The 16,652-nt window shown below is 44.7% G+C and overlaps 4 protein-coding genes across 5 annotated transcripts in view; all 4 read right to left on the reverse strand.

Annotated features, from left to right (window-relative positions):
• LOC6551367 (death-associated protein kinase related) overlaps positions 1-1,675 on the reverse strand; it is a 56,062-nt gene extending 54,387 nt beyond the window's left edge. Inside the window, exons 1-2 of one of the 2 annotated variants that reach the window (XM_015155418.2) lie at positions 1,387-1,675; positions 776-1,068 (exon numbers count right to left, since the gene is read on the reverse strand). In XM_015155418.2, the coding sequence (XP_015010904.1) occupies positions 776-909 (134 nt within the window). In that variant the 5' untranslated portion in view covers positions 910-1,068; positions 1,387-1,675. Of the gene's footprint in view, positions 1-775 lie in introns of both variants that reach the window. The other variant, XM_015155419.2, reaches the window with a different exon arrangement.
• Positions 1,676-4,589: 2,914 nt separating this feature from the next.
• On the reverse strand, positions 4,590-5,628 carry LOC6551369 (signal peptidase complex subunit 2). Its single transcript, XM_001977078.3, has 2 exons — positions 5,419-5,628; positions 4,590-5,292 (listed from the first exon to the last, which is right to left on the reverse strand). Exons 1-2 carry the CDS (start codon positions 5,455-5,457, stop codon positions 4,732-4,734), a joined length of 600 nt encoding a protein of 199 aa, XP_001977114.1. The 5' UTR covers positions 5,458-5,628; the 3' UTR covers positions 4,590-4,731.
• Positions 5,629-8,346: 2,718 nt separating this feature from the next.
• LOC6551372 (ubiquitin-like modifier-activating enzyme 5) lies at positions 8,347-10,389 on the reverse strand. The gene is made up of 2 exons (XM_001977081.3): positions 9,960-10,389; positions 8,347-9,665 (listed from the first exon to the last, which is right to left on the reverse strand). The coding sequence occupies exons 1-2, from the start codon at positions 10,232-10,234 to the stop codon at positions 8,732-8,734; spliced, it is 1,209 nt and encodes a 402-aa protein (XP_001977117.1). The 5' UTR covers positions 10,235-10,389; the 3' UTR covers positions 8,347-8,731.
• Positions 10,390-10,782: 393 nt separating this feature from the next.
• Positions 10,783-16,201, reverse strand: LOC6551373 (cytochrome P450 4g15). Its single transcript, XM_026983052.1, has 6 exons — positions 15,427-16,201; positions 14,777-14,974; positions 14,211-14,393; positions 11,663-12,336; positions 11,254-11,545; positions 10,783-11,133 (listed from the first exon to the last, which is right to left on the reverse strand). The coding sequence occupies exons 1-6, from the start codon at positions 15,623-15,625 to the stop codon at positions 10,970-10,972; spliced, it is 1,710 nt and encodes a 569-aa protein (XP_026838853.1). The 5' UTR covers positions 15,626-16,201; the 3' UTR covers positions 10,783-10,969.
• Positions 16,202-16,652: the final 451 nt, after the last annotated feature.

Consider the following 16,652-nt stretch of genomic DNA (forward strand, 5'->3'; position numbering starts at 1 on the left):
TCCCGTTCACATGTCAATGTGTGTGTGTTGAGTAGAAGCTCACACACACAGGCGAGTCGCAAGAAAGAAGAAAAAAGTAAATAAAACAAGTTTTGAGACGCAGAAGTTTTTCAGAAAAATAAAACAGACTCGCCACTGACTTTCTTTAACATTTTTAGCTTTGTTTCGGTGGTTTTGGGATTTCGCTTTTATTTTTTATTGTATTTGGCAGCTGCTTTAACACAAAAAGAAAAATTTACATATATATGAAACGATGATCAATTCGCTGATTTTGGGTGTGATTTTGAGGTAGTTACCTTCAATTGAAATCGCAAAATAAGTTTAGGTTCTAAGTATTTACAAATTCATTTCAAGCATGGGCTTTGGATAAGTTTTGAAAATAGTATGATACGAAAAAGATAAAAAGAAACTCACTCATATCACTAAGATAGGAATCGAGCTTAACAAAAAATATAAATTACACGAGCAACAACAGATTCCAATATGTATAAATTAATTAATAAATAGGTTCAAATCATTAAAATTCCTTGTTTTAAAAACAATTTTCTTTTGAAATATGTAGATTGTATCTGCGATGTGGACTGTATCTATGGTTCTGACAAGGATTTCCCCCAAAATAAAAGTTAACTTCTATATTTCTAGCTGATTTTTTCTCCGTGTGGAGATGCGAGAAACTTGTTTTTTGTGCTTCTTATTTTCGGTTGGATTTTTGGCAAGGGAAAAGGAGAATAATACTGCGAAACTCAAAACTGAATACTGAAAACTAAAAACTCACCTGGCAAACGGCGTCTGTTCCACCTCGTAGATCTCGTTGATGTCGGGACACGAGACGAGGAGTCCCTTCAGCCGATCGGCGTCCACATCCAAAAGTCCGTCGCCAATGGGAAAAATTCCCTTTTCGGTGAACATTTTGTGTGTGTGTGTGTGTGGGGGTTTGTGGTGTTAGTGTGTTTGAAGATCGAATCTTCTTTCGATTTTTGGCTTTATTTAATCCTTCGTTTGATTGGCTATTATTTTCAATGGTAGCTTGTTATTTTTTTTTTGAGGGACGAACAATTCAAATCTCAACTGCACAGAACCAAAAAAAATTGTAGTTTTGTGATAAAACACACGCTTCAAAATAATTCAGCGGAATACGTTGCGCGCGGGAGAGCGACAGAGAGGGAGAAGGAGACAAGATTCCAGTACAGACCAACAACAACAAAAACACAAATGAATTAAAAGAAGTAAAGAAGCAAAAACTATGCAACTGCAACACAAACACACACACGCGCTCAAAGAGAGGCCCGAAAAATTCCCGCGTGTGTATGTATGTGTGATGCTGTTGCTGCTGCTGCTGGTTATGTTTTTGTTTTTGTTATTTTCGGTATTTCGCCAGTTAAGTACCGTTCTCTCCGAAGAACTCCTCCACAACTTCTTCTTCCTCCTCTTGCTCGTTTCAGAAAGGGTTTTATGCGAAAAACGGCTCGCAGATTTTGGCCAGGCTTTAATTTTTTTTTGTTTTGCTTTGCGGAGGCACGGAGGTACAAGAAACTCGCAGCGGAGCAGCGCGCACGAACCGTTCGTTGGCGGATTGAAATTTCAATTACTCGCGTTCGCGTAAAGTGAACGCACACCATGAAAATAACTCTGTTGCTCTTGCCTGGTATTTCTTGACGGCGCCTCTGGTCACGCTGTTGCCAGCCGCTTGACGATTGGCACTTTGGAATATACCAGAAAATACCAAAAGTCAGTTAACAGCATTGGCTGGTAACAGTACAGTTTTATTTTCAATCCAAACCGAGAAAAAGTAGAAATAGATAAATTTAACTAAATACATATTATTTCACTTATAAAAAAATTTTTAGGAAACTAAGAGGACAGTTCTATCATCATTTGATCTTATCAATTAGCCGTGTATCGTTTTTATTTTACACGTCTTCAATGTTTGGCTTACTTTTGCGCACATGGTCACACTGCGTCCGATTCAAAGCATGTTTTCAATTAATCAATTATTGTTATTTAAGGGAAACCTGCTCTTTATTATTTTTGGGATCCAATGTGCGTTTTGTGTGGCGCCCATTCTCGGGGCGTGTGGGCGTGGCACAGCCCACAAATAGTTGGCACCTCGTGTCTTTATTGAATTCTCAATTTTAGATGTATTTTTATATTTATGCTTGCAGTTCCCTGGCTTTTCCTCGGCCTCCAAGTCTTCCCGCCTCGTTTTCCCGCCGTGTGTAGGTGTGAACGCCTGCACGAATGTGTATGTGCTCCACTTGCGAGCCAGTGCACATTTTTTGTGCACTTTAAACTATTATTCAGGTCTAAACTATAGGTTAAGCAAAGTTTTTTAAGCATTTGCGTTATCAGATTTCACAGAAAAATAATATTTTTGCATTTTTGTAGATAAAATGTGGATGCTACATCTTAATCCCTTCTGTGTTTGAAAATCATTTGATATTTTCTTTCGGTGTAATCGGATTGGATGGGATATGCAGTGGATATGCGTTATGTTTGCATTTCTCGTGTAGGGTACATATATTTTTGTCACCACGACGGCATCTCCGGAATGCGGAGCACCAGAAATAAACCAAGTGCAAAAACCTTTAGCATCCGTCTATTAATAATGTTGTCGTCTCCGGATCTCCTTAATTTTTTTTTCAAATGATTTTTTGTTTTTGTTTTGGCCGGGCGGTGGATTTTCTTGCCGCGAACTCGCCAAAAACTCCTCTTGGCAACCATTCAAGTTTAGCAGATCCGGCTTTTGACCTACGGAAAATGCTTGGCCGCTGCGAAAATAGAAAAATAGAAAATCGGATCGCAACAAACCCGAAAAAAATGAGGGGACCAGCAGAAAAGGAGTATTTTCTATTTAAAAAAGTAATATGCACTTATTTATAGGTATGAAGCCCCGTAAAGACTATTTTTGTTACCGAATTTACTAATACAAGCATTATATTATATTTGAAAGTTGGCGATTCATCATAGACTAATTGATTGTCCCTAAATATACATATGTAGACAATAAAACTTATAGGAATCTTATAAATGTATGTAAATCCCCAAGTTGGAGGCGGCTACCCTATTATGTTAAAAAAGGTATCGAGTACGTCGACTTGTCAGTTGAAAGTTGACGTTTGGAGGACCTCGTTGATGAACTTCCTTTTCACTTTTTGTCGTTCACCAGTTAACATCTTCGAAGCGGAAAAATTCTGACTTTGGAGAAAATTCTTTTTGCCGAATCATTTAGCTGGTCATAACCTCAAAGCGAAGCAAATTACTTTCATCATTACCAATTGCGAGAGATTAGCCATGAAATTCAAAATCCATCTGATCAATGGCAAGAACATTATCCGCGTGGAATGTCCTGGCTACGAGACCCAGCGTTTTGCTGTGCAAGTCCGCGGTGGTAAAATCACTCTGCTGAACGTCTTACCCAATCAAGGAGAAGGCTCCTCCGGGGGCAGCAGCGCTACTACGGCTGTCTCGAGTGCCAAGGGTCTGTCCAGGGTGAGGATAAAGATGATATTTGGCAAACCCTCGGTGCCGACTGCACCGTCATCGTCTCGACAGGCCGGGGAGGCCGGGTTGTCATCCGAATGGGGCGACATCCCAGCAATGGGCGACTTGGGGCAGCAGCAGGAGGAAGAAGAACCGCCACTACCAGGTGGTAGCGAATTGGGAGCGATCATCAGGGCCCACCAGATGAGCAGTGCAACCTTGATGAACGAGCTGCTGGAGACGCAGAACAAGCTGGAAATAGTAGAGAAGAAATTCCAGAAGAAGATGGAAAAGGAAATGGAAAAGGATGAGATGGAAAAAAAGAAAATGGAGAAGCAGTTGGCAAAGAAGATGTTAAAGCATAAGGTAGCTAAGGAGAAGATGGCAAAGAAAATGGCAAAGCAGAAGATTGCTAAGGAGAAGATGGCAAGGAAGATGGCAAAGGAGAAGATGATAAGGCTGAAGATGGCAAAGGAAATGCTAGAAAATCAGAAGATGAAGAAAGAGAAGATGATAAAGCTGAGGATGATTAAGCTAAAGATTGAAAAGGAAACGATTGCAAAGGAAAATATGGAGAAAGAGAAGATGATAAAGATGAAGATGGCAAAGGAAAAGATGGAGAAAGAGGAGATGAAGAAGCTGAAGATGGCAAAGGAAAAGATGGAGAAACAGAAGATGACAAAGCAACTTCGGGGCATAATGAAGAAGATAATCAATAAGAAGAAACTAATGAAGTTGCAGGGGCGCAAGAAGAAGGCCTAAAGACTGGGTGTTGAAAACAAATTACTTGTTACAATGGGCGGGTCACCATTAGTTTTGAATAAATATTATATTCTCTAAAAAGCATTCAAGTTAGTCTTATTTATTTATTTTCTCTTGCAGCCACAATGTTCAGAATCGAAATATTTAAACGACATTTGATCTTTGCAACCCCTAATTTTGATGTTTAACTTATGCTTCAATGTGGATTGGATAATTGGATATCGTTGGGTTCATGAGCGATTTATGGGCACTGAGCTCCGCCAGTTCTAATTGGGGCACAATATGAATTTTCACAGCTCCGCCTATGAAATCAGTTTTTACAAAGCAGTTCAAAAAAAGTCATTATATCAGATTCAAAAAAAAATTATATTAAGCTGTAAATCAAAGAATTCTTTTAATATAATAGTTGTTCCGCTTATTACAAAAGACATACAGTCGGCCTACTACAAAAGTGTAGAGTTTAATGAGACAAAAGTGGGAGAATTTGCTTTAATTAGAAGAAAGGGTGCCTGCGTTCTTTTTCTCGGTGGCCAAGGCGTTGAACAGCCGGTTGACCTCGTTGGCCACCAGGTTGTCCAGGACGATGCCATTCTGATCGATGAAGGCGGCGCAGGACTTATTGCTGCTCTGCTCCCGCCGCTTGCCATTTTTCGAGTCCCGAACACTGAGGGTCAGCAGGTACTTGTCGTCGTACTTGCGCATATCGGAGCTGGCCTCCCACAGGCGTTCCCGCTCCTTGTCCTTCTGCAGCGCCACCGCAAAGGTTCCCTTCTCGCGGAAACTGGAGTGTAGCGTCAGAATGCCCAGGAGGGCGAAGTAGGCGAGAACGCTGAACAGGAGGACTGGACGGGATTCCGGGAAGGGGTGGGTGAAGTCCCAGGCATGGGCCATTATGGCCACGGACACGGCCAGGGCGCAGAGGGCCAAACGGGTGTTGACCAGGCCGAATTGTTCCTTCAGCTGGGGACGATCGCCAAGGAGGCAGGTTTTTACCGCATCATCGAGGGCGTGCTTCACCGCGGATCCATCCCACTTGTTGACCTTCACCAGCTGGCAGGGCATATGAAATAGTATCAAGTTAGTTAATGTACTTATGTATATACTGTAAACTAGTTTACAATGACGTGGAACACATCTCAATGGACCAAATGCCAAGCCGGCATTTGGTTTACTCACCTCCTCGCCTGGCTGTGACTTTTCCTCCTTCTTGACCATGTTTTATGTGCTCGCTATAGTCTTTTCCTGCCCTTGATTTCGAAGAACAGCGCTTGAAATGCCCAGAAAAACACTTTTCGCAAGAGTTTTCTTCCTTTTCTTGTGACAACGCGACAACACAATTGTCAATCGTTATCGCTGTGAATCGATAACGGGGTAGCTGCCTGTGTTGCCAGATAGCGCAAGCTTAAAATACTGACATACTAAAAATACATAAGCTGGCTGCGACCGCGTAAAATAAATAAATTAAAATCTTTGTAAGCATTAGCATATAATTTGCGTGATTAAAATCTGAATCATAAAGTGCAACAGTGAACAGTGCAACCTTGATGAAGGAGCTGCTGGAGACGCAGAACAAGCTGGACATAGCAGAGAAGAAATTCCAGAAGAAGATGGAAAAGGAAATGGAAAAGGATGAGATGGAAAACAAAAATGGAGAAACAGGTGGCAAAGAAGATGTTAAAGCATAAGATAAACATAAGTATACGTTCTAAAAAAACTATATTTAAAGAAATTATTGGAAATTTTATACATATATTTGTTTCTCAGCTGCTACATGGAAACTTGCACAAGCGCGTGCCTTTTATATTCAAATATACATATGAAGCATGGCTTGGTCCAGCTTTAACACCAAATAATGCTTATAATAACGCCGCATTGATGGCCATTCGTGCCTCAAAGTTGTCCACACAGCTGAGCACCAGATCCACCGGCTGGCCAGCGATCCGTCCGCCCTGCGATATAGCGTTCAGGAAGCGATCAAAGTTATCCACCGTTGTGATGTTAAAGTTATACATCTCAATCTCCACATCCGGATTGATGAAGTTCAGCGTGGCGCCTGCAGCCGCAACTTTGGAAAGGCCCGCCTGATTGGGAGTGAAGAACAGACGATTCATGTTGGCCAGCTCCACTTTGTCGTAGTCGAAGAGAATCAGTTTGCCAATGCCGCAGCTGCAAGAAATCAACGCATTAATTCCATATTTATTTATTAGAAGCTAACTTAAAGTATAAAACTATAGGGTATCTGAGAACTGAAAGCATTAGCAGTCAAGGATTTGCGTTATCAGATTTCACAGAAAAATAATATTTTTGCATTTTTGTAGATAAAATCTGGATGCTACATCTTAATCCCTTCTGTGATTGAAAATCATCACTTTGATATTTTGGGATATGCAGTGGATATGCGTTATGTTTGCATTGCTCGTGTAGGGTACATATATTTTGGTCAAGACGACGGCATCCCAGGAATGCGGAGCACCAGAAATAAACCAAGTGCAAAAACCTTTAGCATCCGTCTATTAATAATGTTGTTGTCTCCGGATCTCCTTAATTTTTAAAGACTATTTTTGTTACCGAATTTACTAATACAAGCATTATTATATATTTGAAAGTTGGCGATTCATCATAGACTAATTGATTGTCCCTAAATATACATATGTAGACAATAAAACTTATAGGAATCTTATAAATGTATGTAAATCCCCAAGTTGGAGGCGGCTACCCTATTATGTTAAAAAAGGTATCGAGTACGTCGACTTGTCAGTTGAAAGTTGACGTTTGGAGGACCTCGTTGATGAACTTCCTTTTCACTTTTTGTCGTTCACCAGTTAACATCTTCGAAGCGGAAAAATTCTGACTTTGGAGAAAATTCTTTTTGCCGAATCATTTAGCTGGTCATAACCTCAAAGCGAAGCAAATTACTTTCATCATTACCAATTGCGAGAGATTAGCCATGAAATTCAAAATCCATCTGATCAATGGCAAGAACATTATCCGCGTGGAATGTCCTGGCTACGAGACCCAGCGTTTTGCTGTGCAAGTCCGCGGTGGTAAAATCACTCTGCTGAACGTCTTACCCAATCAAGGAGAAGGCTCCTCCGGGGGCAGCAGCGCTACTACGGCTGTCTCGAGTGCCAAGGGTCTGTCCAGGGTGAGGATAAAGATGATATTTGGCAAACCCTCGGTGCCGACTGCACCGTCATCGTCTCGACAGGCCGGGGAGGCCGTGGAGGCCGGGTTGTCATCCGAATGGGGCGACATCCCAGCAATGGGCGACTTGGGGCAGCAGCAGGAGGAAGAAGAACCGCCACTACCAGGTGGTAGCGAATTGGGAGCGATCATCAGGGCCCACCAGATGAGCAGTGCAACCTTGATGAACGAGCTGCTGGAGACGCAGAACAAGCTGGAAATAGTAGAGAAGAAATTCCAGAAGAAGATGGAAAAGGAAATGGAAAAGGATGAGATGGAAAAAAAGAAAATGGAGAAGCAGTTGGCAAAGAAGATGTTAAAGCATAAGGTAGCTAAGGAGAAGATGGCAAAGAAAATGGCAAAGCAGAAGATTGCTAAGGAGAAGATGGCAAGGAAGATGGCAAAGGAGAAGATGATAAAGCTGAAGATGGCAAAGGAAATGCTAGAAAATCAGAAGATGAAGAAAGAGAAGATGATAAAGCTGAGGATGATAAAGCTAAAGATTGAAAAGGAAACGATTGCAAAGGAAAATATGGAGAAAGAGAAGATGATAAAGATGAAGATGGCAAAGGAAAAGATGGAGAAAGAGGAGATGAAGAAGCTGAAGATGGCAAAGGAAAAGATGGAGAAACAGAAGATGACAAAGCAACTTCGGGGCATAATGAAGAAGATAATCAATAAGAAGAAACTAATGAAGTTGCAGGGGCGCAAGAAGAAGGCCTAAAGACTGGGTGCTTAAAACAAATTTCTTGTTACAATGGGCGGGTCACCATTCGTTTTGAATAAATAAAAGAGCATTCAAGTTAGTCCTATTTATTTATTTTCCCTTGCAGCCACAATGTTCAGAATCGAATCAACATTAAAAAATGAACACAAGTATATGTTTAAAATATATTTTTTTAAATATTTAAACGAGATTTGATCTTTGCAACCCCTAATTTTGATGTTTAACTTAATTGGAGAATTGGATATCGATGCAGAAGATTGCTAAGGAGACGATGGCAAAAAAGATGTTCGACATCGTTTTATTTAAATTCGATTTTATTATTTATGTCTACTAGATTAAGAACTGAAAATAATAGTATACGTTCTAAAAAAAACTATATTTAAACAAATTATTGGAAATTTTATACATATATTTGCTTCTCAGCTGCTACATGGAAACTTGCACAAGCGCGTGCCTTTTATATTTAAATATACATATGAAGCATGGCTTGGTCCAGCTATTACACCAAATAATGCTTAGCTTAAACAAAAAAAGTATGTGTTTTACACAAAGTCTCTATTAATAGAGTATGGAATCAATTCACATCGACTTCATTTGCGCCATCAGGTCTTCTAGACTGGCGTCGTCCGGAGGAGCAGTAGTTACAGTTTCTTCTGAAGTTTCGCTAGACTTTTCAGGAGCTTCGTAGGCGAGCTTTAGCCCTTCACCCACAACTGGGGTTTCGGTGGAAGTTGGATTAATTTCTGGCGCATTCTCGGCGACCAATTCGATGCCCCATTCGTTGGTGGCATGCAGCGGCTCTTCGTTGTCTGCCTTCTCTTCCACTACCACAGGTTTGGGCTTGGCTTGGAATTCCATTTGCCGAACTAGACAGTTACTGTCATCGCACTGCGGATTCGGCTTGAGCGTCATCTTTGGAAAGAAATCGCTGAGGGCATTGTAGCCCAGATAGTCGGAGACCTCGCCGAAGTTCAGCAGATACTTCAGAACGTTCTGGACGAGGAAACCAGCCGTAATGCCCATGGTTGTGGGCAGCGAGGCGGCGCACACGCCCTCCTTTTTTAGCGTCTTCTCGTCGATGTTTTCGGCGACCACCAAGGGAGGCGCACAAGCGAAACAGGCGGTATCGCCAGGACGGATAAACTGAATGTGCCCCGAGACGGCATTCTCCGAAACGCCCGACTCAAACCAGTTGAGATTCCGCTCATTGCACGCCGCATTGATGGCCATTCGTGCCTCAAAGTTGTCCACACAGCTGAGCACCAGATCCACCGGCTGGCCAGCGATCCGTCCGCCCTGCGATATAGCGTTCAGGAAGCGATCAAAGTTATCCACCGTTGTGATGTTAAAGTTAAACATCTCAATCTCCACATCCGGATTGATGAAGTTCAGCGTGGCGCCTGCAGCCGCAACTTTGGAAAGGCCCGCCTGATTGGGAGTGAAGAACAGACGATTCATGTTGGCCAGCTCCACTTTGTCGTAGTCGAAGAGAATCAGTTTGCCAATGCCGCAGCTGCAAGAAATCAACGCATTAATTCCATATTTATTTATTAGAAGCTAACTTAAAGTATAAAACTATAGGGTAACTGAGAGCATTAGCAGAATGTTTATGTTTTATGTTTATACGGACTTGTGTTTTGCTGTTGTGTGATGCGGTGTTGTAGGAGAAGTTTGGTGTGGTAGCTTGAAGAATGAGCTTGTACCAGGGAGTAATGTTATGTTATAAGATTAGAAATGCTTACAGTAATGCGGAATGGCTGTTGCACTTATACATATATTGAACACGCTTTTCTCGCCGTGTACGCACCGTGTTAGCATGTCAGCGGTGACGCTTCCCACGCCTCCCACGCCCACAATGGCCACCGCCTTGTCGCGAATGCGCTCGTAGTCCTTGACGATGTTCATCCGCTGCAGGGCCATCAGGCGACTGTACGGATTGGAGTCCACCACCTCGGCGGACATGCGCTCGACGCGATCGCGTCCCAGGCGGGTGTTGTTGACGCCGCCACTGTCTATCGGCTCCACCAGCTCCGTTCTCAGATTGCCGATGATCTCCTGCAATTCGTCTATGGCGTACGGCATAGTGGCGAGGGGTTCTTGCAGTTCCTGATTCGTATGTTTGGCACTGGACAGCAGCAATTGCTTATTGAAAACTACTTTCTTAACTTTCGCTTTCGATTTCGATGTCGCCGTGTCACTTTTGGCCAGAGCTGCCAGATGGGCAATTTGGATTCCAATCTTGTGAAGGCCGCAAGTCGGTAGATTAATGCCAAAACATACCAAATTGCCTCGCCTGTAAGTACAGTGTTGGTCAACGGCATGGCCTGGCATGGCGCAACAATTTGAATAACAAAAAACATAAAATAGCAGACGAGTAATAAAAGAAAACAAATACCTTTCATTTGCATTTGTGGTATCGAAACATTTGAAACAATTAGTTCTGTTCTTTTCCAGAAAAAAAGCCAGTTGTATAATTACACAAAAGATTTATTGTCAAAATCATTACACAAAAATAGGTATTATAATTATTAAATAACCAAAAAAAAAAGTAGTAGAACAATTAAAGGAAGATGACGATAGTTGTGGTTGCTTTTCGTGTTAAATGCGACAAAAAAATAATCATTATACTATTCAATAAATCGAGTGTGGGAGCACATTTATTATTTAATATTATCAATATTACTGTATAAACCGGTGACTATCACTTGCCAACAAGTGGAGATATATGTATGGATAAGTGTCCGTTCTGTGTAGCTTATTGTGTACGGTGTACGGTGTACGGTGTGCTGCTCCGCCTGCTCCACCTGGTCACCGGGTTCAACTGGTCCGCGGCTGCAGGCGCACGCGGAATCCCTCCTCCCGCTTCAGTATGATGTCCGCCTGCAGCTTAAAATCCGATTCGGTCAGGTCCGAGTAGACACGGTAGTTCCGCAAAATGGTCGACAGGAGGATCTTCAGCTTGAGCATCGCGTACTTGCGCCCTAGATAATAGATAAATATATAATCAATGATGCCATTTAATGGGATAAAACTCAAAGCAAAGTTCCCATCTTGACGCATATATGTGTATTATTTGGCTCAGTGTAAGATCTGTGACTCACCCACACAGCTGCGTGGTCCCGCAGAGAAGGGCACGAATGCATAGTAGTGGCGATTGGCCTGCCGTTCCGGCAGGAAGTTGTCCGGATCGAAGACGTTGGGATTGGCGTAGACCTTCGGATTGCGATGGAGCAGGACGGTGGCCACCGTCACCGTGGCGCCCCTGGGGATCACGTAGTTGCCCGAGTTCAGCTTGAGGTCCTCCTGCAGCTCGCGGGCGATCAGTGGAACGGGTGGGTACATGCGCAGCGTCTCCATCAGACACCGCTCCAGATACTTCATCTCCAGTGTGTCCTGCCATTGGGAGCGGGATAATACAATTTTAGGAGCGCAAGTACATCAAGAGCATATTGCAACACGTTGGGAATACGACTAATGGTAACTATGGTAACTATGTGGCTAGTTGCCCACCTGAAACGTGGCCGGTCGCTGTGAGTCGCCGAAAATGGAGTCGAGTTCGGCCAGCACGCGATCCTGGATGTCCTGGTGGATGCCCATCAGCGAGAGGAAGAACGAGGAGCCGGCTGCCGTGGTGTCGTGTCCTTCGAACATGATGGTGTCCACCTGCTCCTTGATCTCCGTGTCCGTTATCAGTGCCCCATTCTGGGCGCTTTCGAGCATCAGATCGAGGAATGCCAGCCGCTTCTTCTCGCCAATGTCGTTGTCCTCCACATCCAGGTCATCCTTGAGGCCAGCCGACTGGCCATAAGACAGTCCCGCCACCGGGGTGGCCTTCTCCTTCTCCTTATCCTTGTCCGTATCCTTCTTCCTGTCCTTGTCCTTGTCCTCGCTGCCTTGTTCCCGCTCCAAGGCGGCTGCCTTCAGTTCGCACTGGGCGAGGGAGCCACGGGTGCCCTGCTCGAAGGCCGCCTTCTTGCTGCGGATCACCTTGGTGGTCAGGCCGTGGATGATGTTCAGCAGGCGACCCTGCTCCTTGTAGTACCGCGTCAGGGTGAACACGAACTCGTTGCGCAGAAAGATGCTGCGGTGGCGGGCGTGCAGGATGTCGCACATCCGCATCACGGCCATCGCGTACTCGAATCCCGACTTGTCCTGCGTTTTCTTCGACACGCCCATCGCAGTCTCTGGAATGGCGAAAAGGAGCATCTGTACTTTTATCCGAGCAACGAGCCATTTCTACATTTTCATCACACTTTTCCTCTCAGTGCAGGGTCTCAGATCTGGATTTGAAGCACAGATTGCGATCGAGATCGGATGGGATGGGATGGGATCGGATGAGATGGATGGGCCCCCAGCACAAATGGGGGGAAGTGGAATGCACTCGCCTGACCCAAGCGCCAATTGAACTTAACAAACAGACAACAGGCGGCGGAGGCAGCGCCCGGATTCCCCGCCAGCTCACCATCCCGCCTGTCTAATTGTAGGTACAATGCATAAATAGATCTATAGATGACAGCATAAACGAGCTACGGACAAATCCGCTTCGTGTGTACAATGTTTTGTGCTGTGGGAAAATGCGAGCCTGGAATTTGGCATTTGTATCGACTTGAGGCGGCCTGCAAAGGAGTCTTTGCTTCCAGTTTCGAATGAGACAGGTCAGTGAATTCCACTAGCTATGCTACCTAGTTGTGCTGCCCAGTTGGGAAATCTGCCTTATGCAATGAGGCATTTGGTTTTCCTGCCTATTCCTGCGATTCGAATTGTGGCAACTCGCCGGGCTTTCCACAGGCATTTCGCAAGGCATTTGGTTTCGTTGAGTTCTTAATTGCTAATTGCCCGTTTGCGTCAGACCCAGACCCGTGAACAACAACCTCATCGTTGCATTCAAATTTTCCTGATTAAATGCTTAATGGCAGTGCGACGTGCGGCTTTAATTGCAGCTGAGTACGAGTCCCACATTCGCTGCAGTTCGGTGCGCCTCGGTCCCAGGCCATCCAATGCCATCCAAGCCAATTGCAGTCTGCAATCTTGGCTGCATTTCAATTGTGCAGGGCTCGGATTATTATGCAATCCCAAATCGCTCGAGCTCGCCGATCCACAATGTCATTAACATTGGCCGCCTGCCAATTCGTCTAGCCGATTTCACTTTTTCCAGGCCCAAAACGTGTTTGGCCTTAAGCGAATCGCCATCTGGGTGGCATGGGCATCCATTTGGGTGGTCCAAGCTTGGGAGCGCTACCTTAACCTGCATCTAGAACTATGCATCCTATGACTTGCCATTAAACTGTCCTCGATTGTAGCTAAATTATTATAGTGCTATTATTTTGGCTGCCTTGCATACTTTGTCCTACTTTGACTTGCAATAGTTGTTTCAAGTAACGCGAAGATCGTTAATCGATGCCACTAACTTGGGCTGAGCCTCACTAACTCGCTGAACTATGAGTTACTAAACTAAAACCCCTAATTATGGAATTTTCATAACTAAGCCACACGATCGTTTGGGGGACAAATCCAACCGGTTCGCATCAGTTTGGCCGCCTGCGTTGGCATAATTCGGTTAAATCGGGGGCCGGGATCTGCGATATATATGGTACATATATCTGCGTATATGCAGAAGTACATATGTATGTATATGTATATATACCTCATTTGCTCCCATTGTGGGGCCACAACAAAAGCGGCAAATTTTTGATTTGTCTGTATATAGGGAAATGGGTCTGCACTCAATTGTGTGTGGCATACAATATAATGTGTCCATGTCCACGGTGCGGCTAAGTAGTGTGTTTCTGGCGGGGATTAGGCGACTTGGGCGCACGCACATAACTGATATGGTGATGCTGCTGGATTGTATGCTCGTGATATGCTATGGCATCGTATCACATGGCATCGCATGGTATGGTTTGCTTGGGTTTGGTGTGGCATGGGTATTTCGGATACGATGGCGAGTGCGTGTGGGTTGACTGTACTTTAGTGTAATCATGGTATGGCCATCCCTAGCCCCGTATCCGCGTATCGCACCTATCTGTATGTCTGTAGATCTGTAGATCGCTTCACTTACCCAATAGAATCTCCACGGTTGCCTCGCTCATGTAATCATGGCAATCAAACGTGCGTCCATCCTCCGCACGCAGTTTCCTCACCACATTCCGCGAGTTCTCGTTGAACAGCTCGATGAAGCTCTTCAAGACGTTCAGATGGAATGTGGGTGCGATCAGCTTGCGGTGCGATCGCCACTTTTGACCTGCAACAGTAGAAGGGGCATGGATGTAGCTGCTCTTAGTAGCACCAATGCAGCAGGCGGAGTCATTAATATCACTGAAGTGACCACTAAGCCCTAGTAGTTTAATGCAATTCTTAATTGATTAATTAGCCAAATAATCTGCATAATCATTGCTCTAGCAAATCCAAAATTTGTAATAACATTCACCATTTTATGCGAAATTCGTAAGTCTTGACTTCGAACGAGCAGGCATTTTTTTCCGTGACTTTTCTGCGACGTTGATTTTATTTATAGCGGCATTGTTGTGCCAACTGTCAGGCCAGCGGATCGCTTAATTAATTTATGATTGCGCAAATTGCATTAGTGGCAAGTGGTCACCCCCTGCCCCACACGCAGCCCCTCACCTGTGCTGATCAGCAGTCCGTCGCCCAGCCAGGGCTTGAAGAACTTGTACTCGGAGGCCTTGTCGATGTAGACGTGGCTGCTGAGCAGCAGCTCCACGTCCCGCGGGTCGTAGATGAAGACCACCAGCTTGGGACCGATCCACATCTTGGCTATGTGCTCGAAGGGGGCGCTCTTGCGGATCACTGTTCGGAAAACAGCTGCGGATCGAGGAGGGCAGACAGTTGGTCAGTACACCGACTTGCTTCGGCGGATCGCAAAGGATTAGTAGTGTCCTAGTACATTTAGCTATTCTTACAAATAAAGGGATGTTCTTCAATGGGTTTCTCAGTCTCAGATTGAGAAAGATTATGATAATTATTTTAAGTCAGAAATGATCAAATATTGTGTTGAAATATGACTTTAAAAATATTTGTACTGACACACATTTTTGTTTCGAACCCGTTTGTGGTTATGTTTTCCCAAAGTTTTAAGTTCAAAACTGACTTATTTATTTCAGTAAATCCCCCTTTAATTCAAATAAAATATTTTGATTTGATGTTCTGAGGCAATTAAATCCTGCGTTAGCCCAATTACGCCCATTGTGCAATGATCTTAATCCTTATGACTGATTGGGGTTCAACCCGCTAAAAAGGAACTTAGTCTGATTTACATGAAGCGGGTCCAATCACGTCGAACAGGTGGCCCACGATGGGCAGGCCCCGGGGTCCCGGCAGTCGTCCGGCCAACCTGTACAGGTGGGCCCGCGATAGCCGCCAGTAGATGTACCACAGCACCAGGGTGGGCAGCAGCAGGAAGTAGAAGACGTTGCTGGGCGAGCCCAGGGCGGCGTCCTTCTTCAGCACCTCCATTGCTCGGCGCGGTCCTCTGCCGCTTTCTCTTTCTCCTTCTCGCACGCTCTCGCTTTCCCGCTCGCACACACTCTCCCTCTCTCTCTCTCTCTCTCTCACTCGCTCGCTCTCTTTCTCTTTGGGTCGGCCAACAAGTGTTCACCAGGGCACACCAACTACACCAATTCACCAAAACAAAAAAGAAAACCAATCGATCGGCGCACACACACTTCCCACACAGTACACACGGATCGATCAGCTATCCATGGGCTGGGTTGCGGATCGGATCGGATCGGATAGGATCGAATCGGATCGGATCGGATCGTTGGACCGGATGTTACTCGCTGCTCGGCCAGCGCACAACTGAACGGTGACAGCCCCTCGCCGAGGCATCCAGCGCGAAATGATCACGAGAATCAACCCACACACCCAGTGGATGGTATGGAATCGGATGCGATGCGGTGCGATGGCTAGGGATGGGATGGGTTGGGATGGGACCGGGCCGGACTCGGAATCGGTTGGATATACATATGTATAAATCAGAAACGATGGCACCGCACTCCCACTCCTCGCGCCTCTTTTCCAGCGACTAGACAGCGCCGACGGTGCGACCGACTTTTATAGCCCGCGAAGTGCAGCATGTCTGCACTGGGCGAAAAACCTTGTACCCAGCTCGCAGGCAAATGCATCACGAACACGCATTGACCTCTTTTCCTTGTGCTAAAAGTTGCTTTTCAGTCATTTTGCATTATACTTAAGAACAACTCTTTTTTAATTGTTGTAATTTAGGAGTTCGAAAGTAAGTGGGATACCTTTTGCATTTGTAACGATCTCAGTGCGAAAGGGGGCCGCTTTTCTCGCAGTGTTCGAGTAAATAACTGCGGGCTGGACTCGGTGTGCTCTGTAGAATTGGATCATGTGAATCGGAAGCCAGGTCTTCTCCAAGCTCTCGGTGAAAGTTCCATTCGTCATGAAAAGTGAGCTTCAAATCGAGTGACGAAATTAGTCAAAGCTCTTTGCAGGAAAAGAAATGATTACTCTAAAATGC

Source organism: Drosophila erecta, unplaced genomic scaffold (assembly GCF_003286155.1).
Source record: "Drosophila erecta strain 14021-0224.00,06,07 unplaced genomic scaffold, DereRS2 tig00000279-arrow-arrow-pilon, whole genome shotgun sequence".
Taxonomy (NCBI): Eukaryota; Metazoa; Arthropoda; class Insecta; order Diptera; family Drosophilidae; genus Drosophila; species Drosophila erecta.